Below are 25,352 nucleotides of genomic sequence, written 5' to 3'. Positions count from 1 at the left end.
GGAGGGGGAAGTGGGGGAGGGGGAAGTGGGGGAGGGGGAAGTGGGGGAGGGGGAAGTGGGGGAGGGTCAGGGGCTGCCTGGGTTTGGGGGGGGGGGGGGGGTGTCAGGGGCTGCCTGGGTTTGGGGGGGGGGGGGGGGGAGGGTCAGGGGCTGCCTGGGTTTGGGGGGGGGGGGGGGGGAGGGTCAGGGGCTGCCTGGGTTTGGGGGGGGGGGAGGGTCAGGGGCTGCCTGGGTTTGGGGGGGGGGGGGAGGGTCAGGGGCTGCCTGGGTTTGGGGGGGGGGGGGGAGGGTCAGGGGCTGCCTGGGTTTGGGGGGGGGGGGGAGGGTCAGGGGCTGCCTGGGTTTGGGGGGGGGAGGGTCAGGGGCTGCCTGGGTTTGGGGGGGGGGGTCAGGGGCTGCCTGGGTTGGTTGGGGGGGGGGGGGGAGGGTCAGGGGCTGCCTGGGTTGGTTGGGGGGGGGGGTCAGGGGCTGCCTGGGTTGGGGGGGGGGAAGGGTCAGGGGCTGCCTGGGTTTGGGGGGGAAGGGTCAGGGGCTGCCTGGGTTTGGGGGGGGGGGAGGGTCAGGGGCTGCCTGGGTTTGGGGGGGGGGGAGGGTCAGGGGCTGCCTGGGTTTGGGGGGGGGGGGGAGGGTCAGGGGCTGCCTGGGTTTGGGGGGGGGGGGAGGGTCAGGGGCTGCCTGGGTTTGGGGGGGGGGGGGAGGGTCAGGGGCTGCCTGGGTTTGGGGGGGGGGGAGGGTCAGGGGCTGCCTGGGTTTGGGGGAGTTGGGGTGGGGAGGATCAGGGGCTGCCTCGGTTGGGGGTGGGGGGTGGGTCAGGGGCTGCCTGGGTTGTGGGGGTGGGGGAGGGTCGAGGGTTGCCTGGGAGGTTTCCTGGGTGAGACTCAGACACTGCGTTGGAGAGGGGTGCTCCAAGACTGGTGTTGTGGAGCAGGAGCTCAAATACTGGGTGGGGGACGGGTGGGGCTCAGAGACTGGGTGGGGGACGGGTGGGGCTCAGAGACTGGGTGGGGGACGGGTGGGGCTCAGAGACTGGGTGGGGGACGGGTGGGGCTCAGAGACTAGGTGGGGGACGGGTGGGGCTCAGAGACTGGGTGGGGGACGGGTGGGGCTGAGACTGGGTGGGGGACAGGGAGCATTGCTCTAACTCATCTTCCATGTCTAGCTCTCTTTTTTCCCGGGCCACTCAGTTGTGTCTGCACAAACCCGTCTCTCCTAATCCTTCCTCCTGCGCCATGCTGCCGTGCGGCCCGCTCTCCAGAATTTTCTCCCACGCTCAAACATACAAACGTTGCGCCTGACACACCCCGTCAACACACACTGCTTCCAACGCCCAGCAACGCTCGCCTTTTGCGCCTGCGCCCTGCTGACGCGAGCTCTACACCTGCGCGAAATTCCCGGCGCCGCTTGCCGTTGGCGCGTGCAGTCTGCTGACGCCGGCTTTGCACATGCGCGAAATCCCAGAGTCGCACACAAGTGCGAGTGCGCCTGCGCCGTTTTGAGGTTGCTGCGCATGCTTTAAATATCCCGCGGGTTGACAAGGAGTTCCGCATGAGGTTGGATTGCAGGGAGAAAATGGGGAAAGGCGATGGTCTAGTGGTATTATCATTAGACTGATACTCCTCAGCTAATGTTCTGGGGGCCCAGGTTCGAATTCTGCAAAGGTAGATGGTAGAAGTTGAATTAAGAATCATAGAAATAGAAACCAACAGTGCAGAAAGAGGCCATTTGGCCCATCGATTCTGCACCAACCACAATCCCACCCAGGCCCTTACCTCCTTATCCCTACATGTTTTCCCACTAATGCCTCTAACTTATGCATCTCAGGAATCTAAGGGGCAATTTTTACCAAGACCAATCAACCTAACCCACACATCTTTGGACTGTGGGAGGAAGCAGGAGCACTGGCGGGGGCGGGGGAACCCATGCAGACACGAGGAGAACGTGCAATCTCCACACAGTGACCCAAGCCAGGAATTGAAGCCAGATCCCTGGAGCTGTGAAACAGCAGTGCTGACCATTATGCTACCATGCCGCCCTGAAATTAAAGTTAAAAAAAACTGGAATTAAGAATCTTCTGATGACCATAAAACCATTGTGGATTATCAGAAAAAATTAATGTTCTTTCGGGCAGGAAATCTGCCATCCGTCCTGGTCCGCCTACATGTGATTCTCGAGCCACAGCAGTGCAGTTGACTTTCAACTGCCCCCCACTAGCGCAATTAGGGATAGGTAACAAATATCAGCCAGCTATTGACATCCATGTCCCACAAATGAATAAAAGAAAACTAGCAACTCACCAAGTCTCCTTTGACAGCACCTTGCACACCATCAATCACCTAACAGGACAAGGATAGCAGATGTATGGGAATATCACCTGCAAGCTCTCCCCTAAGTCACTCACCATTGTCTTGTGAAGTTGGGTAGAGTAATTGTAGATTGGGACATAGGAAGTTAGAATTTGTTGTTTGTAAAATTGTAAAATGCTAGGGTGGGAAAACATTGTGTGGTCCCATTAAACGATTATGCTTTTTTTGTGCTCAGAGATTTAAAAATGCAAGAACGTAGAGAGCCCAAACTGAAATATTTGTTTCCAAAGGGAATTTAGCTAATCAATTTGCATCAGGCACTTAGATACCAAAAACCTATTAAATTTAAATCTGATGGTTTTGACAACCTAGAACAAATCTATTGTGGGAAATATTGCTATGTCATCATGGGTATAAAAGAAGAGGGCAGTGGGACAGCTGCCACCTGCCATAGTTAACAGCTCATAGCTCTCAACTCTCTCCCTTGAGAGAGAGAGAGAGATTAACTGGCTTTCAAAGTTTCATCTATATCTTAAGAGAAAACACCGTCTAGATGGGAAAGGTCCCAAGGAAGAAAGGAGTTCCAGACAGAAAAATCAACAGAGAAGACTCAGAAAATTCCAGAAGACACAAAACCTAATTGTAATTTAAAGAGTGACCAAATTCTATTCTGTTAATGAGTGTAAATTGTATTTATTTGAACAGTATACCATTAGAATGTTGTTTTATTCAAGAATAGTTAATAGAAGGGATTTATTTGGTTTGTTAATAGCTTCTTGTTTATAACAATCCTGATTTGGGACTATACCACTGTTCCTTCACTGTCACTGAGTCAAAATCCTGGAACTCACTAACAGTGACCTGAGTGTTACGACAACACATGGACTGCAGCAATTCAGGAAGGCAGTTCACCACCACTTTCGCAAGGACAATTAGGGATGGGCAATAAATGCAAGCCAACTGATAACCACAACCCATTAAACTCTAAAACAAAATAAAGCTGTAGAATGCAGGAAAATATCAAGGATTAGTTAAATCTAAAGAAGTGTCACCTGGTACTAATTCCAGAGAATAATGAAATATGTATTTGGGGGAGACAAACAATTCAAGAAAATGCAGAATAAATGATAGATACTTAGGGGTGTCAAAGAATAAAGGAATCTCAGAAGATACTCAAGCAAATATATGGGTCAAGGAAATATATGGATACCTTACTAGTCAGGGCCCAACAACGCCAGAGCAGCGTGGTTATGCTAGATTTGTATAAACGTGAATTAGACCGCAGTTAGAGCACCATGTGTGGTTGTGATCACTATACCACAGGAAGGAAGTGATCACATGACAGAGGGTGCAGAAGAGAGTTGCAAAGATACTGTTGGTAATAGATAATTTTAGCTAGGAGGAAAGATTCAATCGGTGGGAGTTGTTTGAAACAGAGGAGGCTGAGGGAAGATTATGCAACATTGAGGAGTTGAAAATGGATAGGAAGGATCTGTTTCTGTTGGCAGAGAGGTCATTAACTGGGGGCACAGATCTGACCAACTGGTAGAAGAACTAAGTGGATGTTGAGTAATTTCTTCAATGAGATTTACCAGGATGTTGCCTGGTATGGAGGGCATTAGCTATGAAGAGAGGTTGGAGAAACTTAGTTTGTTCTCACTGGAACGACGGAGGTTGATCGGCGACATGATAGAAGTCTACAAGATTATGAGGGGCGTGGGCAGAGTGGATAGTCAGAAGCTTTCTCCCAGGATGTAAAAGTCAATTACTAGGGGGCATAAGTTTAAGGTGCGAAGGTCAAGGTTTAAAGAAGATGTACAAGACAAGCGTTTTACACAGCGGGTGGTGGGTGCCTGGAACTTGCTGCCAGGGAGTTAGTGGAAGCAGATATAATAGTGACTTTTAAGGGGCGTCTTGACAAATACATGAATAGAGTGGGAATAGAGGGATGTGGTCCCTGGAAGAGTAAGGGGTTTTAATTCAATCGGGCAGCATGGTCGGTGCAGGCTTGAAGGGCTGAAGGGCCTGTTCCTGTGCTGTAATTTTCTTTGTTCTTTGTTCAGAATATGATGGGGCTCTGCAATTCACTGCCAGAAAGTGTGGCAGTAGTGGAAGCTCTCATTGCATTTAGAATATAACACTTTGATATCTATTTGAGGTGCTGTAACCTACAGGACCAAGATCTCAAAGGTTGCACTAGACTGGATTGCTTTCTTTAAGATTGCACCATCACAAAGGGCCAAATGACCTCCTCTTTCCATAAACTTTTGTTTCTGTCACCCAATGTGAATATTGTTCCAAATGTTGAGGAAAACAAGGAGAGTTGCCCTACCAGATAAAGAGGCAGTAAATCCCATCTCATCTATGGCAGTTCGCAATTCCTCTGAATTGGTCAGTGCTGGGTCAAAGTGGATCAGCCCCTTCTCTTTGGCCAGTGATACTTTGATCAATTTTACACCTGTCATTTGGGAGATCATGTCCTCTATAGATTGCACACAAGATTGACACGTCATTCCTCCAATACTAATTACTGCAATGCTGGTTGTGGTTTGTGAGTGGACTTCAGTATCACAGTTTGGTTGATGTAGTAAGGATGTAACTGGAATTGATGATGAAGACACATTTTTCATTTCCATGTCAGTTGGAAGATAAACTTTAAAATTCCCTGGTGGTAGAGCTTCAATCTCTAATTTTAAAGACGCTGGATTAGTCAAGATTGAATCATACTTCACAATAGCCTTTTTGCTCTCCAAAGACACCATGATGCTCTGTACACCTGGGAGTTCTTTGATATTTGTTTCAATATTAGCAACGCAAGACTTGCAATGCATTCCCTCCACGTGGAGAATTACTGACACAATGTTATGGATCGCACATGTCATTTTGTTGTTGAACGTCAAGGCTTTATTTCTTTTTCGATCTTGAGATTCAGTAGGTTTGATCACACCCAGTTTCAGAGAAGCTGGTCTGCTCTTGATCGTGGCTTGAAAACCCATGTCATTGATTTGATTTTTAAGCTCTTCTGGTTGAATCACACGAGGCTGGTATACAATAATTGCTTCCTGTTTGTTAAGGGAGACCTTAACTCGGTTAACACCTTGCAGTTTACCAATTTTGCCTTCAATTTTGCTAATGCACGAATAGCATGTCATGCCTTCCACTCTCATCTTCACTGTAACTTCAATTGGTATGGGAATTTTCCGCTCAGGCAAAGATCCATTTTGATTAGTGAGTGATGCTTCAAAACCCATGACATCAATCGCCTCACATATCTGCTGGGCACCAATTATTGTAGGTATATACTCTACCAATGCATTATTGTATTTGAGAGATACCTTGATGCTAACAATACCTTTCTGTTTAGAAATCTGGCCCTCTATTGACTGCACACATGATTGGCATGTCATGCCCACAATATTGATATGTGCAGTGCTGATACCAACTGGTAGAGGGAATAGTTCACTCAGGTTGGCTTCAAATCCAATATTATTAATGCCAAATCGCGAAGATTCAAGACTTTGTTCTGCAGGACTGTAGACGAGAGTACCATTGTGTTTCTCCAAAGGAACCTGAAAGTAATAAAATGGTTTTAGGTTATTTTAAAAATCTTAAAATAGAAGCTTGAATGAAATTGTTTTTAAAAGTTGGAGAAGTGAATGGCAAACAATCTGGCTTTGGAGGAACAGACCCTAGGAGATTTTCACTCCAGATGGCTCTTTAGCAAACCTGACATTGACTATTGCCCAAAGCCAGGTGTCAAAATTTGTGGGCGTTCAGACCATAATTGGGCATATAATGGTTTCTGACATTGCAAGGAAAAGTGATGTGGTGGCACAGAGAAATTTAGGCGTGATAAAGCAGGAATCTCTGAGATTGGAGGGCAGCAGAGCAACATTTTGTCCTAGTCCAACTTTGCAACAAAACTGAATTACCTGAACATTGTGTAGCCAGGATCCTCACCTGCCACTAGCTTTCACTGACCATGCAGCCCTCAGTGAGTCCCATGGTTAAAATATTGTACATATTCCAATTGGGACTTTGCTACATAAAGCAGCCCTTGCTCCTCTGGGACAGGCAGCTTTCTTGGGCTTGATTTCAGGTCAGCTAGGATAGTGGGGATGCAGGAAAAAGAATAATAAACTGTGGGCACATCATTTCCTCTGGAGTTGACTGGGGACAGAAAGGAGGGGAATGTTAAAATACTCCCCCTAAAATTGTGATTGATACGCTTTTGAATAAATAATTCATATAAAACAAGCTTAAAAATGGCCCTGTCATGAGAACTATCCCAGTACCATACTTCTGTAAAATATCTAACATGTGCAAGGTGACTTTATAAATCTTAGTGTATGTGAACATTTTATACCACAATTACTGGTAATAGTCAATCCATTAACGACTGCTAATCAGACGTATATCTGAATAAATCATCCGTATTTGAACTGAGTGGTTTTAATCCTCTTTTAAACAGATTGCCTTGCAGACTTAAATGCCACAACATTAGGAAAATAGGAACATAGGGATTAGGAGTGAGAGTAGGCAATTCAGCCCAGTCCACTATTCTATAATCATATTCGCTGACATCCATCTCATCCTAACTCCACTTCCCTGTCTTTTCCCCAGAGCCCTTTATCCTGCTTTTGGATCAAATATTTATCTCTTTCTTGAATCTGCATCGGCTGCACTCTGGGGCAATGAGTTACCAACTCATTGGTAATGAGCTGACTCAACTCAATTCACAACCCTCTGTGAGAAGTAGCTTCTTATCCCTGTCTTGAATGTCCCCCTCTTACTCTGCATCAATGACCACATGTCCTAGACTGTTCTAGAAGGGGAAATATTTGGTTAACATTTACTTTGTCAATCCCATTGAGTATTTTATATACCTCAATCAAATCCCCCCTCATTCTTCTATACTCCAGTGAGTACAAACCCAAGCTACTCAATCACTCCTCAAACAACAGCCCCTTCAAACCTGGAATCAATCTAATGAGCCTCTTCTGAACTGCCTCCAGTGCCACCACATCCTTCCTCAAAGAAGGTGACCTAGACTGAACACAATACTCCAAGTGTGATCTCACCAATACAATTATACAATTGTAACAACACTTCTCTACTTTTATACTCTAGACTCTTTGCAATAAGTGCCAAGATTCCTTTTGCCGTCCTTATAACATTCTGTACCTGCATAGTCACTTTCTGAGACTCATGCTCAAGGACACCCAGATTCCTCTGCACAGACACCTTTTGAATCTGTTTCCCATTTAAATAATAATTTGCCCTTTTATTTTTCCAGCCAAAATGAATACTGTCACATTTATCCACATTAAACTTCGTCTGCCAGATTCTAGCCCATTCCCCTGTCAATATCCATTCATAAAGTTTTGATCTCTTCATTGTAGCCTGCTTTCCCGCCTATTTTCATGTCTTCAGCAATTTTTGCTATGTTACACTCTGTCCCTGCTTAGAAATCATTGATATAGATTGTAAATAGTTGTGGTCCAAGAACTGAATCCTGTGGGACCCCACTAGTTACAGATCACCAACTGGAGAAGGACCATTTATCCCAATGCCCTGCTTTCCATCAGTGAGCCAATCCTCCATCCAAGCTATTTTAACTTTTTTGATATTGTACTTAGTCCCATTTTGTTGGTATTTGAAGTTCTTCAAATGCTTCATGCTGCCACTAACCTTACCAGCATTATATGCCCTCACTTTTGCCCCCATGCTATCCTTGATTTCCTTATTAAGCCATGGATGATTTTTCACCTTTTGCAATTCATCTTCCACTTAGAAATATACCTTAGAGATGTCTTTAATACTTGCCTAAACAATTGTGACTGTTCTCCTATTGTTCTCCCCTTTAATATTCTTGCCCCATCCACTTCATAGAATCCCTACAGTACAGAGGAGGCCATTCAGCCCATCGAGTCTGTACCAACCACACTCCCACCCAGGCCTTATTCCCAGAAACCCACACATTTCCCTGCTAACCCCCTGACACTAGGGTCAATTTAGCATGGCCAATCAACCTAATTTGCACAACTTTGGAGTATGGGAGGAAACCAGAGCACCCAGAAGAAACCCATGCAAACACAGGGAGAATGTGCAAACAAAGGAAGTGACCCAAGGCCGGAATTAAACCTGGGATCCTGGCACGGCGAGGTAGCAATGCTCACCACTGTGCCACCGTGCCACCCATTGGGCCAACTCTTTCCTGAGGCCTGCATAATTATCCTTACCCAATGCTAAAACTCAAGTACGTGATTGTATCCTCTCATTTCCAATCTGAATTTGAAATTCTATCATGCTGTGATCACTCCTTCCAAGTGGATCCTTAACTACAAGGACATTAATCAATCCTTCCCCATTAAATAATACCAAACCTAAAGTAGCCAGTTTTCTCGTTGGCTCCACAACATGCTCCTCTAAGAAACTGTCCCTGATACACTATGAATCCTTCCTCAAGGCTGCCAAGTTGGTTAATCCAGTCAATATGTATGTTAAAGTCACCTATAATTACTGCTGTGCCTTTTTCACAAACACTCCTCATTTCCTGATTTATACAATGCCCTACTTCGAAAGTACTGTTCGGGGGCCTGTACATTACTCCTAGCAATGTGTTTCTTTCCTTGCTTATTTTTACCCAGGCTGACTCAACATTTTGGTCTCCAATGCCAGTGTCATTTCTGAATACAGCCATGGTTTCATTCTTAACCACGAGAGCAACTCCATCTCCTATTCCTTGTCACCTATCCTTCTCGGAATACTAAATATCCCTGGACATTCTCTTATAACCACATTTCAGTAATCCCCACCAAGTCTATCCGCCTGCCAGTATTTGTGCTTCAGTTCATTAACATTACAACAAATTAAGGGAAGGAAATTATTTGGCTGAGTGCACTTATACCATGATTTTGCTCCAAGTAAATCTTGGAGCAAAATCACGTCGCATTTGTCATAAGAAGTCAAATTAAGAGCATGGTCTGTAAGTGTTTAAGCATAAATTAAGAGTTTAAATATAGTGCATTAGAGTACTAGTGTCACAGTTAATCTCATGGATATGAAACACGAAATACGTAGTCCCCAAGGTAATATATTTCTGCAGATCTGCAAGGTCTCACACACACTAATTAAGGCAGTAATTGTCTACATTCATGACCTCTGATGCTTTTCATAATCAAACAGTTTTACAATTTCTTTTTAAAAATATCTATTGAGTTGACTATTTTTGAAGAAATTCTGCTGATCTAATATTGGTGTGTGCATGTGCACAAGAACCTACTCTGCTTCTTTGGTTTGATAGGTATAATTGATTGATCACTAACAACATGCATGTACCAAGGAGAATTTGGTTTCTGTTGTGCTAACAAAGAAGAAAGAGCTTGCATTTATATAGCATCTGTCATAACTGCAGGACATCCCAAACAGTACTAGATTGTGGGTAACTATGCCAGTTTATTTGTGCTCAGCATTATCCTTCAAACAGTAAACTGATGTTGAGTGAGAGATAAATGTTGATCAGAATTTTGAAAGAACACTCCTTCTGTTTGAATAGCGCCATGGGATATCTTATGTTCATCTGAACAGGCAGACACTATTTAATATCTCATCTGAAAGATGTAGCATCTCTAACGATGCAACACTCATTCTGCACTGCACTGAAGTGTCAGCTTTGATTGTGCCTCATATCCAGGAGCGGGACTTGAACCCTTGACCTGCTGATTCAATGCTACGAAATTGGCACTCAAAGCTAATCCTATTAGCACAGGGATAGTTACATTCTGGTTTATCTAATTATCCTTACATGCAATCCAGTATAATAATTCCTTAGTGTCGACAGCTTAGTTACTGCTAGGTCGTGATACATTAAAAATATATATGAAGAGCTAAAGAAAAACAGCACAAAATGGATGTACTTTCAACCTGGAAGTACAGATATTTCTCAAAAAAAATTACTGTTTTTCCTGTGCACGCATATTTCATGATCCAATTTGCACTAGAACACAAAATTATCTAAATTAGTGACCTCACAATTACCTTGTGAGAACTGATCTGTGCAACATTGATGCAAAATGCCTTCCTGGCTCACTGCCACTGCACCCCTTGTGTAAAATCAGCTCAATAATTTTCCCATTGTCTCTACAAAAAGCCATTTGGCAGATTTTAACTAGCATAAACTAGCATTAATACAATGTAACCGCAAAGGGTGCTTTAGTGATTATGTGAATGATCTAGTAACGTAGCATCTAGTTCATATCTCATCGTCACAGTTTGAGAATTTGAATTCAGTTCAACAATATCTAGAAATAAAAAAAATTCTACTGTCAGCAAAAGTGAAATGAAACTGTCAGATCATTGTAAAATAAAGCCCACTACTTCAGTAATGTCCTTTAAGGAAAGAAGCCTTCAGTCATTATCTGATCGTTGTCTGATTTATATGTGGCTCCAATCTCACATTAATGTGGTTGATTCTGAACTGCCCTCTCAAGTGGCCTAACAAGTCATATATGGCAGCGGTTCAAGGAGATGACCCATACACTACTGCAGCGAACTTCATGTTGGGCAATAAAAGCCTAATGCTTACATCAGTGAGTGAAAGAAAACAGACTCACAACTGTCTATTTTTTAAACCATATTAATGAAAGCAACTAATTCTCAAATGGTTAACCAGAGATTGATGAGAAAATCAGAATTGTAATTTCTTATTTTTTGTTTTGCATATAATTAGGAATAATTAGAATGAACTGATTATCAGATAATGGCAGATCCCCTGGGGTTTGCACCTTTGATTTGCATCCAGAAGCTGAACTATAATTTCTCTCGTGATTTGTCACTCAGATCTATTAAATGCTTCTAAAATTACTCTAACAAGATGAATTCTTTTATAAAAGGCAATTAAGCTGTAATGTATTTTGTTCAAGTTTCATATACAATGACATTACCCGATGTCGGGACTGCTGTTTTATGTTGACTTTAATGGATCGGATGCCAATTTTATTACATAGTATTACCATATTTTACATAGAATTGTGGGCAGCATGGTGGCACAGTGATTAGCACTTCTGCCTCACAGCGCCAGGGACCTGGGTTCGATTCCCGGCTTGGGTCACTGTCTGTGTGGAATTTGTATGTCCTCCCTGTGTCTGCATGGGTTTCCTCCGGGTGCTCTGGTTTCCTCCCACAGTCTGAAAGACATGCTAGTTAGTTGCATTGACCCGAACAGGCACCAGAGTGTGGCAACTAGGAAAATTTCACAGTAACTTTATTGTAGAATTAATGTAAGCCTTACTTGTGGCTAATAAATAAAGTTTACAGATTTTCAGTGTATTTCTGGGATTGCTTTCTGTGATTTTTTATTATGAGATTACAAGATTTTCAACAGTATTTTCAGAATCAGTTTCCACACTTCCACTTTTTTGCAAACTTCACAATCTTTGGCATTGCTACTGGTGGTGAAAAAACAATGTTCTCCTTTAAAAAATACTATAGAGCATGCCATGGTGTCAATTGATTGTAAACTTAATATTACTAATGGCTCACATTATTAAATTTCTTCTGCTGAGGTTGGAGTTAATTCACATAATTGGTCTGCCTGATTCCAGCTACACAAAGTGGAACCATGTTCCATTCCACACAGAATGTAAGAAAGAATGCTTTGAATCATAGAATCATACATGCAGAAGAGGCCCTTCAACCCATTGAGTCTGTATCGACATGCGAGAAACACCTGACCTCCCCCCAATCCCGTTTACCAGCATTTGTCCCATAGCCATGAATGTGATGATGTGTCAAGTGCTCATCCAGGTTCTTTTTAAAGGATGTGAGGCAACCTGCCACTATCACTCTCCCAGGCAGCACATTCCAGACTGTAACTACCCTCTGAGTAAAAAAGATTTTCCTCACATTCCCTCTAAATATTCTGCCGCTCATCTTGAACTTGTGTCCCTGCGTGACCAACCCTTCAACTAAGGGGAACAGTTGCTCCTTATCCACTCTATTCATGCCCCTCACAATCTAGCCCATGTCAATCAGGTCACCCCTTAGTCTTCTCTGCTCCAATGAAACAACGTAAAAAGTCTGACAACACCAGGTTTTAGTCCAACCGATTTATTTGATAATAGACTCACAAGCTTTCGGGTTAGTCCCTTCGTCAGGTGAATGGAGAGTTCTGGCCTCAGACAGAGCATATAAAGCACAGACAGTTTAGAGATTACTGATTAGAATGCGAATCCTTACACCTAACCTGCTGTTCAAGACCTGAAGTGGCTGACAATGTGAGTGGAAGGAGCACTGATCACAGGTTACAGAGATGTGTATTGTCTCCAGACAGTACAGTAAGTGAGGTTTTGCAAACCCAGGCAAGTCACGGGGGTTACAGATAGTGCGACATGAACCCAAGATCCCTGTGTGTGGAACTTGGCTATCAGTCTCTGTTCAGCGACTCTGCGCTGTCGTGTGTCGTGAAGGCCGCCTTGGAGAATGCTTACCCGAAGGTCAGAGGCTGAATGCCCATGACCACTGAAGTGTTCGCCAACAGGAAGGGAATAGTCTTGCCTGGTGATTGTCGAGCGATGTTCATTCATCCGTTGTCGTAGCGTCTACATGGTCTCCCCAATGTACCATGCTTCGGGACATCCTTTCTTGCAACGTATCAGGTAGACAATGTTGGCCATGATCAGAATGTAAGAAAGAATGTAAGAAAGTACCTGTGATCAGTGCTTCATCCACTCACATTATCAGCCACTTCAGGTCTTGAACAGCAGGTTAGGTGTAAGGATTCGCATTCTAATCAGTAATCTCTAAACTGTCTGTGCTTTATATGCTCTGTCTGAGGCCAGAACTCTCCATTCACCTGACGAAGGGACTAACCCAAAAGCTTGTGAGTCTATTATCAAATAAATCGGTTGGACTAAAACCTGGTGTTGTCAGACTTTTTACTGTGTTTACGCCAGTCCAACGCCGGCATACCCACACCAATGAAACAACCCAAGCCTTTCCAACCTCTCTTTGTAACTTAAATTTTCCATCCCAGGCAGCATCCTGGTGAATCTCCTCTACAGCCCCTGCAGTGCAATCATGTCTTTCCTATAATGTGGTGACCAGAACGGCACACAGTACTCTGCCTGTGGCCTTACCAAAATTCTATACAATTAAGAACATAAGAACATAAGAAATAGGAGCAGGAGTAAGCCATCTAGCCCTTCGAGCCTGCCCCGCCATTCAATAAGATCATGGCTGATCTGTCGTGGCTCAGTTCCACTTTCCCGCCCTCTCCCCATAACCCTTAATCCCCTCTCTTATCAAGAACCCATCAACCCGCTTCTTAAAAATATTTAGCGAGGCAGCCTCCACCACTTCAACGGGCAGAGAATTCCAGAGATTCACCACCCTTTGAGTGAAGAAGTTCCTCCTCAACTCCGTTCTAAACCGCCTCCCCTTTATCTTGAGGCTGTGCCCCCTAGTCCTACTGTCTTTTTTGAGCGGGAAGAGTCTCTCCACCTCTATCCTATCCATCCCATTCATCATCTTATATGTCTCAATGAGATCTCCCCTCATTCTTCTAAACTCTAACGAGTACAAGCCTAGTTTATTCAGCCTCTCCTCATAGCTCAATCCCCTCAACTCCGGTATCAGCCTAGTAAACCTCCTCTGCACTCCCTCCAGGGCTAAAATATCCTTGCGCAGGTGCGGCGCCCAAAACTGCACACAGTACTCCAGCTGCGGCCTCACCAATGCCCTATACAGCTGCAGCAAGACCTCCCTACTTTTATATTCAATCCCCCTCGCTATGAAGGCCAGCATCCCATTCGCCTTCCTGACCACCTGCTGCACCTGCGCCTCGATCGATTTGCCTTTTTCACTACCTGATTAACATGCCCTTCAGCCTTCAGAGATCTATGGACAAACATGCCAAAGTCCCTTTGTTCCACAGAACCTCTAAATGTTGTGTCATTCATTGGATACTTCAATGTCAGTTACTTTTTCCAAATTCTATCACCTCACACTTTCCAAGATTAAATTATGTCATATCTGAAAACCAAAATTATCTGAAATCCAAAACGCGATCAGCCCAGAGGATTTTGGATACTGAACACTCAATTTGTAATATGTTGCATAATGAAATTCTAGCAACTCTAAAGACTAATGATTCAAAACACCACACAGTTCAAACTAAAGTGCCTTCAACTTTTTGGCATGAATATTTTCCACTGAAGAAGTATTGTTTACTGATGTTTGGAGACTCAAATAATTAATACATGGGGAACTAATGCAACAATAGATTTGGAAATGATATGGCCAACATCTTTTCTTAGAGCTTCTGTATTTCAAAGTTTCACACTACAGCACTGCAAAACAGAATAGGAACTCCACTGGGACAAAAAAGACAAAAGCAAAACCAAATGACAAAGATAAAGACTGGATTTTTCCCGCCGTGCCTGGCGCAGGTTGGGTGGTGGACCATGCAAAGTCCGTTGACCTTGAGTGGGACTTTCTAGTTTTGGGGGCGAGAGTGGCCAGAAAATCCTGCCCAGAGGGTGAGTTGTGAAGTTTGTGTGAGGAGCCGGTCGGCTTAAAACATGGACTACCACAGCTGCCACTTTCCTGAGATTTTGCCATTTGGAGGAACAATAAAACGTATTATTTCTGTGGACTAGAGAGGCGGAGATGGAAGCTAAACATGCAGTGTTACTTAATACTTTAATTGTATGTTACTCAAGTTGAGTTGCTGCTTTCACAAGATCTTAAAGCTAATTGTATACTGAAAAAGGTGCAGTCCTCAGATTTAAATTTATAGTTTGCTGTTATTAAATGCCAAAAGGAGTAAGATTGAGGCTATTAGATGATAATCAATGAAGGGCTGTGTGAAATAACAAATTTTTCTAATACATGAGGTTAAATTATTTTTAAATAACTCAGCTCCTCAAGCATTTCTAAAGGAAGTGGCCAATGAAGTCATTCTCACTTCAATTTGTCAGCACCTGGTCACTTTTCAAAAGATTATTTCTTACAATGAATGCCCTTACTTCCCAGTGGTTACGTCAGCATTAACTCACTTGTGGCTATTGACTAAACCTTTTCAGGACCAATTATGGGCTGAAACTCAGTTTAAAAAAATCACAAGACTCTGCTCCTTCTGAATGTATGCAAAAAAATTATTTACTCAGAGTTAAGTTTCTCTAAGACTACTGAAGCAGAAACGGCAAATTGTTACATGAAAGTATAACAATTCATGAATAGTTCTCAAAGGAAAAATTCTCAAATGAAACAGGTGCAGCAACCTTACAGCATACCATGTTTCCAGTCTAATCATTATCAGCCCAAACATTTTTGGCTATAGGGCATTTGACCAAGTTTGACAGCTTGGGCATTTACTGTTAAGAACATCGAAAAGATGCTAGGCTGAGCCAATACAAGACCCATGTTTCACAACTTTGTAACTGCACAACTTTGTTGATTTGCTTGTATGAGTCCACTTTATGACAAATTGTGTCTGTGTGGTATTTTGCCAAAGTGCTCAAATTGCTTGTATTTGTGTATGTGTGGAATTGCATAGGCTTACAAATGCATGTAATAAATACACACTACTCAGAGACAGGTCATTCAGCCCAACCAGCTTGTGTAACAATTTATTCTCCACACAAGCAAATAATGTTAACCACATTTTACCGCCCTGTTCCTTTGTGCATTTTGCATTCAACCACCTATCCAATATAATCTTTAAAGTTGACATTACTTCCACTGCATTTCCTCCGTTTGCATCCCCAAACCTTTCTGGACTCTGTCATACGTAATCATCCTTTTCAAATCCATGCTGACTTTTTCTAATTTTCTAAAAACAAGATAATTTTATTCCTGCCACAGATCAACTACTTATCATCTGTAGTAACCCAGATTACCTCTATTGCCTTTCTTTAAAAATGCCATTCCAGGTCACATTCAGTAAAGGTCTTGCAATTCTGAAGTCTTAGCAATTTGCTTCTGCTCCTCCTTGGGATCCTGGGTTACATCCCATTAGCCTTGGTGTTTTTACTTCCCAACTAATTTGCCTAAAATTGTCCTTTTAGCAGTAATCTTATTCAGAGTGCACCTCCTCACCAAATTCCTTCTGTTTAGTGTATTGGGGGATGATTTGAATCAAAACAACTCAGGCTGAATTTTTCAGGCATGTTGTAGACATTGTGACAGAGCATAGGAAAGGGCAACTGGCAGTGTGACATGTTAATAGCTGGCATATTCAGTGGAATCTGGAAAAAAGAAGAAGGAAGTACTCTAATCATTTAAAAGTACATCAAAGTGCACCCATTCATTCAGGAAATGTATTGATGAAAGACCATATGTCCAGTTTTATATTTTCAGTTTGAACACATATTGTGTTTGTGGATTTCAGCAAATCAGTTAAAAGATAGCTAAAGTGGGCTATAGTCTCTCTCAGGTAAAAGGAGAGAAGTTTACATAACCAGGCTCTGTTGTGATATTCTCTTTCCCATTAAAAGTTGGATTCAGAACCTAGCATTAAGTTGATCTTTCTCTGCACCTTAGCTATGACTGTAACACTACATTCTCCACTCTCTCGTTTCCTTCTCTATGAACGGTATGTTTGTCTATATAGCATGCAAGAAACAATACTTTTCACTATATACTAATACATGTGACAATAATAAATCAAATTAAAATCAACCTGCTGACACCCACCACCAAGACGCATGGATGAATAACATCCCTCTGCACAAGGTTTCACAGAGTGTGTGGACATGTGTGGAACCCTACCCTCAAGGAGTCAATACTGTTAGAACAACTGGAGAAAAATAGTGATTTAAAAAGAATGTTTATTGAAGAACGGAATAAAATTAGGATTATATGCTGCAGAGGGGACTGATGTATAGAAAAAGAGAGGTCCAGAGTAAATATAAATCAAAGGATATTAAGGAATAATTTAATTATCCCCATTTGCTATGTACAGAATGATTTGGATAGGGAGCATAAGATCCAAATTTACAGATGATACTAAAATAGGCAAAATTGTAAGAAATTCAGAGGATTGAAAGAAGCTGAAAGAGGGTTTTGGTAATTTTTTTAAAATGTATTCTTTCACGGAATGTGGGCATCACTGGCTAGGTGATTCCACAATCAATGGATCAGATCCAAACTTTTGTAAGCCTGCTACATCGAGCTGTGAATGGTGGTGGACAATTAAACAACTCACTGAAGGTGGAGGCTCCATAACTGTCCCCATCCTCAATGATGGGAACTCTCAGCACACCAGCACAAAAGATAGGTAGAGGCACTTGCAACAATCTTCAGCCAGAAGTGCTGAGTGGAACATCCATCTTGACCCCCTTCGTAGCCCCAGCCTCACAGATACTTGTCTTCAGCCAATTCGATTCACTTCATGTGATATCAAAGAAGAACTGGAGGTACTGGATATTACACGGGCGATGGGTCCTGACAATATTGCAACAATAATACAAAAAACTTGTGCTCCAGGACTTGCCGTGCTCCTAGCCAAACTGCTCCAGTGTAGCTACAACACTGACATGTACCCAGCAATGTGGAAAATTGTCCAGGTATGTGCTGTATCCCAAAACAGGAGAAATCCAACCCAGCCAATTACCGCCATATGTGTCTACTCTCCATCATCAGTAAAGTGATGGAAGGAGTCATTAACAGTTCTATCAAGTAGCATGTGTTAGCAATAATCTGCTCACTGATGCTCAGTTTAAGTTCCACCAGGGTCACTCAGTCCCTGATCTTATTACAGCCTTGGTTCAAGCATGGACATTATAACTGAACTCTAAAGGTGAGGTGAGAGTGACTGCCCTTGACATCAAGACAACATTTGACTGAGTTGGCATCAAGGAGCCCTAACAAAACTGGTGTCAATGGAAATCTGAGGCAAAACTCTCACCGGTTGGAATCATACTTGGCACAAAGAAAGATGGTTGTGGTTTTTGAAAGTTAAGCATCTCAGCTCCAGGATATCACTGCAGGGGTTCCTCGGCGGAGTGTCCTAGGCCCAACCATCTTCAGCTGCTTCATTGTAAGATCAGAAGTGGGAATGTTTGCTGATGATTGCACAATGTTCAGCATTATTCACAACTCTGCAGATACTGAAGCAGTTCCCATGTCCTTTGCTTTAACTTTTATTTATTTTCATTCAGGGCACCATGATCTCTAGAAAGCTGATTTGACAGAGTAGATACCAAATGTTTCCTCTTGAAGCAGGGGGCACCATCTAATAATAAGAGGTCTCTCATTTGAGATGGAGATGAGGAGAATTTATTTCTCCCAGAGGTCTCCAGAGTTCTCTTCCCCAGGAAGCAGTGGAAGCTGAGTAATTGAATTTATCCAAGGCTGAGTTAGATTGATTTTTGATAGAGAAGGGAGTTGAAGTTTATCAGGGGCAGATAGAAAAGTACAGTTAAGACCACAGCCAGATTAGCCATGATCTTATCTTATGGTTGAGCATGCTGAAGGACTAAATGACCTACTCCTGCTCCTATGTTCCACATGTCCTCAGTCACCATTTAAAGAAAAGCTATTACAGAGATTAGATTGCTGTTTGAAGGAAAGTGAAATACATGGATATGAGTGAAGGATGAATGCAAAAGCTTTGGACTGCTATTCCTGGAGGGTCATCAAGATGGACTTAGTGGGCCAAGCACTCTGTTTCTATGTTGTGATTTCCATGTAAAAAATGTTTAAAACAGAAAACAGATCACTGGTTCTAAAGTGGATAGATATATTGTTTAAATGTGTTAAATTTTTTGGAAGTTAGTGTTTTATTTATTGGTAATTTACAAAATTAATTTGTTACAGTAATGCAACCATTTGGAATGAGATGGGATTCTTTGGCCATTCATGCCAGCGGAATTCTCCAGTCCTGCTGCAGCAAAAGGAGATTTGGCTAAGTGCCAAATTCTCCATCCTCGCTGGCAGCAGCAGCGGGGGGTGAACGACCAGTGAATTCTGGCTGTGTTTTCTCAAACAATTATAGACCTTTGGAATTCTGAACCCCAATGGGCTGTAGATGATTAGTCATTGAAATTGTTCAAGACATAGATCTATATTTTTTGGATGTTAAGGGAAATGTGGATAGTGCAGGAAAGTAGAACTGAATTGCAAATCAGCTATGATTGTATGAAATGGCAGACCTGGCACAAAAGGCTGAATGGTTCACTCCCGTTTCTTATATTCCTATGTTGTTATGATATTTGAATTGTTTTATTATACTTGAGTAGTTTTAATGCTATTAAAAGATCTATTTGAACATCAAAGATTATGAGGGCAAATCTAGAACAAAAAACTGGGGAATCTTGGAAATACAAGCTTCCTTGTCTCTGCCATAAATCAAATGGCCCAATTTTACCATCAAGTTGGGCCCATTTTTGGGTGCAAAAACTTGGTAAAGTCCGGTGTGAGGTGAATAGTGCGATCTGCACCCACCTTCGTGCCAGATCCCACTTTATCAAAGCCCAAAAATGGCCATGATGGGGACTGCACCCAAAACCATTAAATTGATTTAGTGGGCTGCATTATCAACCTTACCGGCACTTCCCCTTTTACCACCACGTTTGCCCATTCAGAATTAAGCTCATTTGAGAGCCTTTTTAAACAGACATACTCTACAAAAGTCTGATTCAGATGCTCCAGTTAGTAAGGAGGTAAGTGCTGAGCGTCTGAAGGCTCTCTGCTTGAGATCAGTGTTGGGGTGTTGGGTGGGGTGTGAGATTTGAAACACCCCCAGTTTCAAGTCCACCCAGCACTTAGAATCAAAATGGTAAAACAGACCCCAAAGAGTTAAACTCTACAGATTAATGCAGCCCTTCACCCAGTTCTGAGTCAACCACCCATTGTGAGTCAACAAGCCTTCCTATGAAACAAAAGATGAAAATAATCACCAGGCAAACATAAAAGGTGCCTTTCCAAAGACATCAATGCTCTTTAAGCCATTTGCACCTGGTTTGACATCTTCGGCAGCAATTATGAATGATAGGTCCTGTCATCCAGCTGCCATAAAAGATTTTGAGGATTGTCATTACATTTATAACCAAATTAAGAGTTGACAGAAACAGAAACCTGAACTTTCACTACTGAGGTCGGAAACAGAAGCCTTTTTTTTGAGTCAAAAACCTGCCTCAGTGAGTGAGCACATAATTGGCATGGAGGTGGATTCCCAGTCTAATTAAGAGCAGAGGTGGGTCAAAGAAGTATCCAACCACATGGTAAATTACCAGCTCAACAAGAAGATGTCCTCTAGGCCACTTAGAAAAAAATTAATAAAAAAACACAAAGGCAGCCACATTTGTCAGGGAACACTGTACATGGTGATTTTTGGCTGTACCCCAACCAGGCAGGCAGCTGAATTGCCACCAGTTGAATTGCCTCCCATTCCAACCCCCAAATCTCATGTCCTCGGGAAACTAGGGGGTGACTAGAAAATCCAACTTTAAAAAGGCTCTTAAATGAACTTAATTGTTTGCTAGCCCCACTAGGGTGGGTAGCCTTCCCAGGCCCTGAATCCACTTTCCCCAAAATAGCTGGCGTCAGGAACAATAGCCCAATACTGGCATGGCAGCTCGCACCGTTTATTTTTAAACTCCACTCCCTCAATTCGGTGGCAGGTGGGAGGGTGATGGAAGGGGTTGGGGTGACACAAAATTCAGCCGATAGGATATTGAAGTGAACAGTGAGTTATGTTACTGGAATGTTCTGGCTTTCAGTTATTAATACCAATGAACCTTTGACCACTCCATCCCCTTGGAAAAGGGGCAATGGCATTAATAAGTAACAGCCAATATAACACAAAGCGTATTCCTTTACCAAATGGATGACTTTAAACCATTTCAAATGTAGTAGCAAAAAACACATTTGTAAAGAAAGTACATTTTAAAAGTTTAGCAAGTATTCAGTGCTGTGGGCAAACTACGTAATTCTACTGATTCTTTGTACAATTAGGTTGAGAGCACAGTGGTTAGCACTGCTGTTGACAACACCAGGGAGGACCCAGGTTCAATTCACGGTTTGGGTCACTGTCTGTGTGGAGTTTGCATATTCTCCCCATGTCTGCATGGGTTTTCTCCAAGTACTCCGGTTTCCTCCCACAATCTGGTTAGGTGCTTTGGCCATGTTAAATTCTCCCTCGAACAGGCACCGGAATGAGGTGACTTGGGGACTTTCACAGGAACTTCATTGCAGCGTTAATGTGAGCCTACTTGTGACTAATAAATAAACTTTTACTTTTACTATTAAAATTCCCCCTATGCATTAAAATACTTGTTAAAGTACCATCAGCTGCATTGTGACACTAGGATATAAACACACCATTCAACTGAAGTGGGACTACTCTGTTTAAAGAAATTCTCTTCGTACAAAGATCAAGTTCAGATCACACTGATGAATTACACTAAAACTTATCATTTCTGAACCTTTGTTGTGGGTAATCCTCATTGAATGAACGTTCTCACTGAAATTCTCTCTTGTACTAACCTGGTCAGCATTTGTCTCCTTCTTGCCAGAATTACGTTTCTGCAAAACTTCGCCTCCTTCACACTGAAGGAAGTTTTTATCATTCTTGTGTTCCATGTTATCATTGACAGTCCATGGAGCGTGCATACTGGCCAGTGAGTGACTTTTATTTCCAGAACCCAGGGATAAGAGGCCATCACCATTCAGATCTGAATCCGTGCTGTCTGGCTCCACTTTATTTTGAACTCCTCTCCATGGGGTTTCTCTTTTAAATCGCCTCATGGTATGATAGTCTAAGAACACAAAACTATCCTGATACACAAAACATTCAGTATCACAATGGCATTTGACAAGGTTGAATTGTGCCGTGAAGCCCAAGTAAACAGAGGAACAATCATTTAGTTCTCAATGGTTAAACTGCACACGGTGCTACACCCACTCCAACCGTTGGCTAACAACTTCTTCTCTGCGCTCTTTGCAGTTCAGTGAACTTTTTGCCGCACCAGTAATCTTTGCGCACGGCACACCAAACTGAAGGCAATTCAGTTAGTTCACTGTATCTATTACAGACGAGGAGTGAAAAGCCTTGCGCAAATTTCCCTTCGTTTGTAATGTTAGTGTTGCTATTAGTAAACATTGTGAACTTGTGAAATCAGTGGAGACTGCCGTTGGCACTGCTGTGCTAGTTTTTAAACAGACTTGCTTGTTTTACAGATGCCCCCCCTACCAATTTTTGGCCCATCCACGTTTCAGGTACTAACTGTCATGATGAAAATTCAAACTTTTAGCTCAATTTCAACCCAATGCTGTAAGCATTGTCAAATCATGTGAATTAAATCAACAGATTTTGTGTCAGAAAGCAGCACAAAAACTGGTGTTCATTTCTCCTGCACTTCATGAAGCGAAACTTGATTTGAAATGCTCATCACTAAAGCAAACACTTCAATCAATTCAATCCTGGGTGGCACTGTGAAAAGAAAATGCTTCTTAAGCAACTGGAAAAAGTAGGTTAGTAACAGCAGGCACCAATTTGGGGAGTTCTTTAACATTCATTTTTATTGTTCTTTTATGTTCAAACAGAAAAGTTTATCTTGACTCAAGGAGCACATAAAATTTATATTCCTTCCTTTCATTAAACACAGTACATTCATATGTCAAGCTTGGTAAAGAATAAACCCAGCAACTACAGCGCAATTTAACTACAGTGGGTGGGAAAGCTTTTAGAAGCATTAATCCAGGACAAAATAACAGTCACATGGGAAAACCAGGACAGATTTGTCCAGGGCAAACGGTGTTTATCCAATTTGATTGAGTTTTCTGATGAAGTAATAGAGGGTGATGTATTTTCATGAGGATGTTTAATAAAGTGCCACATAAATGGCTTGTCAACAAAATGTATGGAATAAAAAGGAGAGTGGCAGCTTGACTGGGTGATGAGGAACAAAAGCCCAGAACTGATCTCCAAGGTGCAAGATTGTACCCCAAGGATCGCTAATGAAATAGAAGTTGTCATTTCAAAAATTAAATCAGCTCCGTGCTGATTTCCAGCACAGAGAAGATGACTCCAAAATACTTCGATATGGGGGTGTGCAGAGGCTTTTTCGCCCAGCAGGAATCCCACTAAATGGCCTCTGCTGATGTCTCCTGGCCCATTGCACTGCTAGGGCAGCATAGCAGCCTGGGAAAATCGCCCCCAGTGATATTTAAACTTACCTGGTATATAGCAGATAATACCGTAGGTATTCCTAAAACCAGTAAGAAGTCTCACAACACCAGGTTAAAGTCCAACAGGTTTATTTGGTAGCAACAGCCACTAGCTTTTGGAGCACTGCCCCTTCGTCAGATGAGTCACCTGATGAAAGGGCAGCACCCCAAAATAAACCTGTTGGACTTTAACCTGGTGTTGTGAGACTTCTTACTGTGTTTACCCCAGTCCAACGCCGGCATCTCCACATCAGGTATTCCTAAAACACATGGTCTGGAACTCTACCACCTCGCCCGCCATGGATTTGGAGCTGGCAAGGGGCTGACAATGGAAATGTCCATTGACCTCAGGTGGGAATTTCTGGTCTTGCTCGAGTGAGACTGTAAAATCCCGTCCATCGACTGCAGTGGTTCAAGAAGGCAGTGCTCTGCCACCTGCTCAAGGGCAGTCAGAATTGGTAATAAATGCTGGCCTAACCAGCAAAGCCCACATCCCTGAACTAATGTATAAAACATAACATATAAAAGGGAGTGTGGCTTCACTTCCCCAACACTGCTGTCCTGCACAGGAAGGACTTGGAAATAGGGTAGGCTGCACCTTGCTCACCAGGCCTGGATTGGAAGAGTGAATGAGAAATGTGCAGCTTTCAAGCTGGGTAAGCGAAAAATGGCAGTGTGGCAATCGACCATGAATGCCACCTCTTGGAAGTTCTGGCCCATCAGTATTAGGACTGCTGCTTATATTAATTTTTGGTAAGAAGTCTCAAGACCAGGTTGAAGCCCAACAGGTTTATTAGGAATCATGAGCTTTCAGAGTGCTGCTCCTTCTTCAGGTGAGTGGAGAGTCAGGTTCACAAACACGGCACTTATGGTCAGAGATGCAATTGCATAGTTGGAATCTAAGTGTTTACAGGCAATCAAGTCTTTACAGGTATTGACCATGTGAGTGGAGAGAGGAATTATCACAGGTTAAAGATCTCCTTTAATTCTTTATACCCTTTTTAAACAAGGAACAACATTGGCTATTCTCCAATCCTCTGGAACATCCCCTGTAGCCAATGATGATATAAAGGTTTCTCTTAAAGCTGCAGCAATTTCCTCCCTTGCCCCTCTTAGTATTCTGGGGTATATCCCATCAGGCCTCAGGACTTGTCTACCTTAATGTTTTTCAAGACTCCCAACACCTATTTGATTTCAACATGACCCAAACTATCTGCAAATCTTTCTCCAGACTCATCATCCAGGAAGGGGTTCCATTCACTTAATGTAGAGCTGATCACCAGATGAAGATCATGCACGTGTGTGCCCATGTTCCAGGGAACATTAATGATAGCTTCATTCTAGGCAGTCTCAAATCCTCGGAATTTTGTGGGTCATCCCAGGGCTAGCTCTTTGGAGACAAGAGACAGCCGCTGAGGTCTTGGCTAATGACACTTGTGTGGAGGCCTAAGACTGAGGCAGAGTCCTGTTACAATGAGGCTCACAGTGCCACTTGGTCTGTGATTGAGCAGTGTATCAGCCTGCTTAAGATTCACTTCTGCTGCTTTGAGAAACTTGCAGTACAGTCCCCAGAGGATCTCCCACATTGTAGTGTCTGCTGTGCGTTCCATAACTTAGCTCAGCAGCGAGGTGACGAATTGATAAAGACCAGGGGAAATGGAACATCTCCTCTGATGAGAATGAAGTCCAGGAGGGAGTGGAGGGAGAGGCCGAAGAGGAAATGGATGATGGGGGCCAGAGTTCACATGGGCAGGAGGACCAGGGACGCCCTCATCACTTCCCGCTTCACACACTGGGACAACCATGTTGTCCAACAGCTCTAAAACCGCCCACAGCCACCACCACCCCCCACCCCTGCCAAAACATTTATGACCC

General features: G+C 43.0%; 1 protein-coding gene across 1 annotated transcript in view; it reads right to left on the bottom strand.

Moving 5' to 3' along the window:
• The window catches only part of atp7b (ATPase copper transporting beta), a 92,816-nt gene that overhangs the window by 61,670 nt on the left and 5,794 nt on the right, over positions 1 to 25,352 (bottom strand). Inside the window, exon 2 of the mRNA XM_080197519.1 lies at positions 4,636 to 5,872. Within this exon, the coding sequence (XP_080053645.1) occupies positions 4,636 to 5,872 (1,237 nt within the window). The remainder of the gene's footprint in view (positions 1 to 4,635; positions 5,873 to 25,352) is intronic.

This window comes from Carcharhinus amblyrhynchos, chromosome 10 (genome assembly GCF_965287045.1).
Source record: "Carcharhinus amblyrhynchos chromosome 10, sCarAmb.v2.hapA, whole genome shotgun sequence".
Taxonomy (NCBI): Eukaryota; Metazoa; Chordata; class Chondrichthyes; order Carcharhiniformes; family Carcharhinidae; genus Carcharhinus; species Carcharhinus amblyrhynchos.
This window is presented reverse-complemented; position numbering and strand designations above follow the sequence as displayed.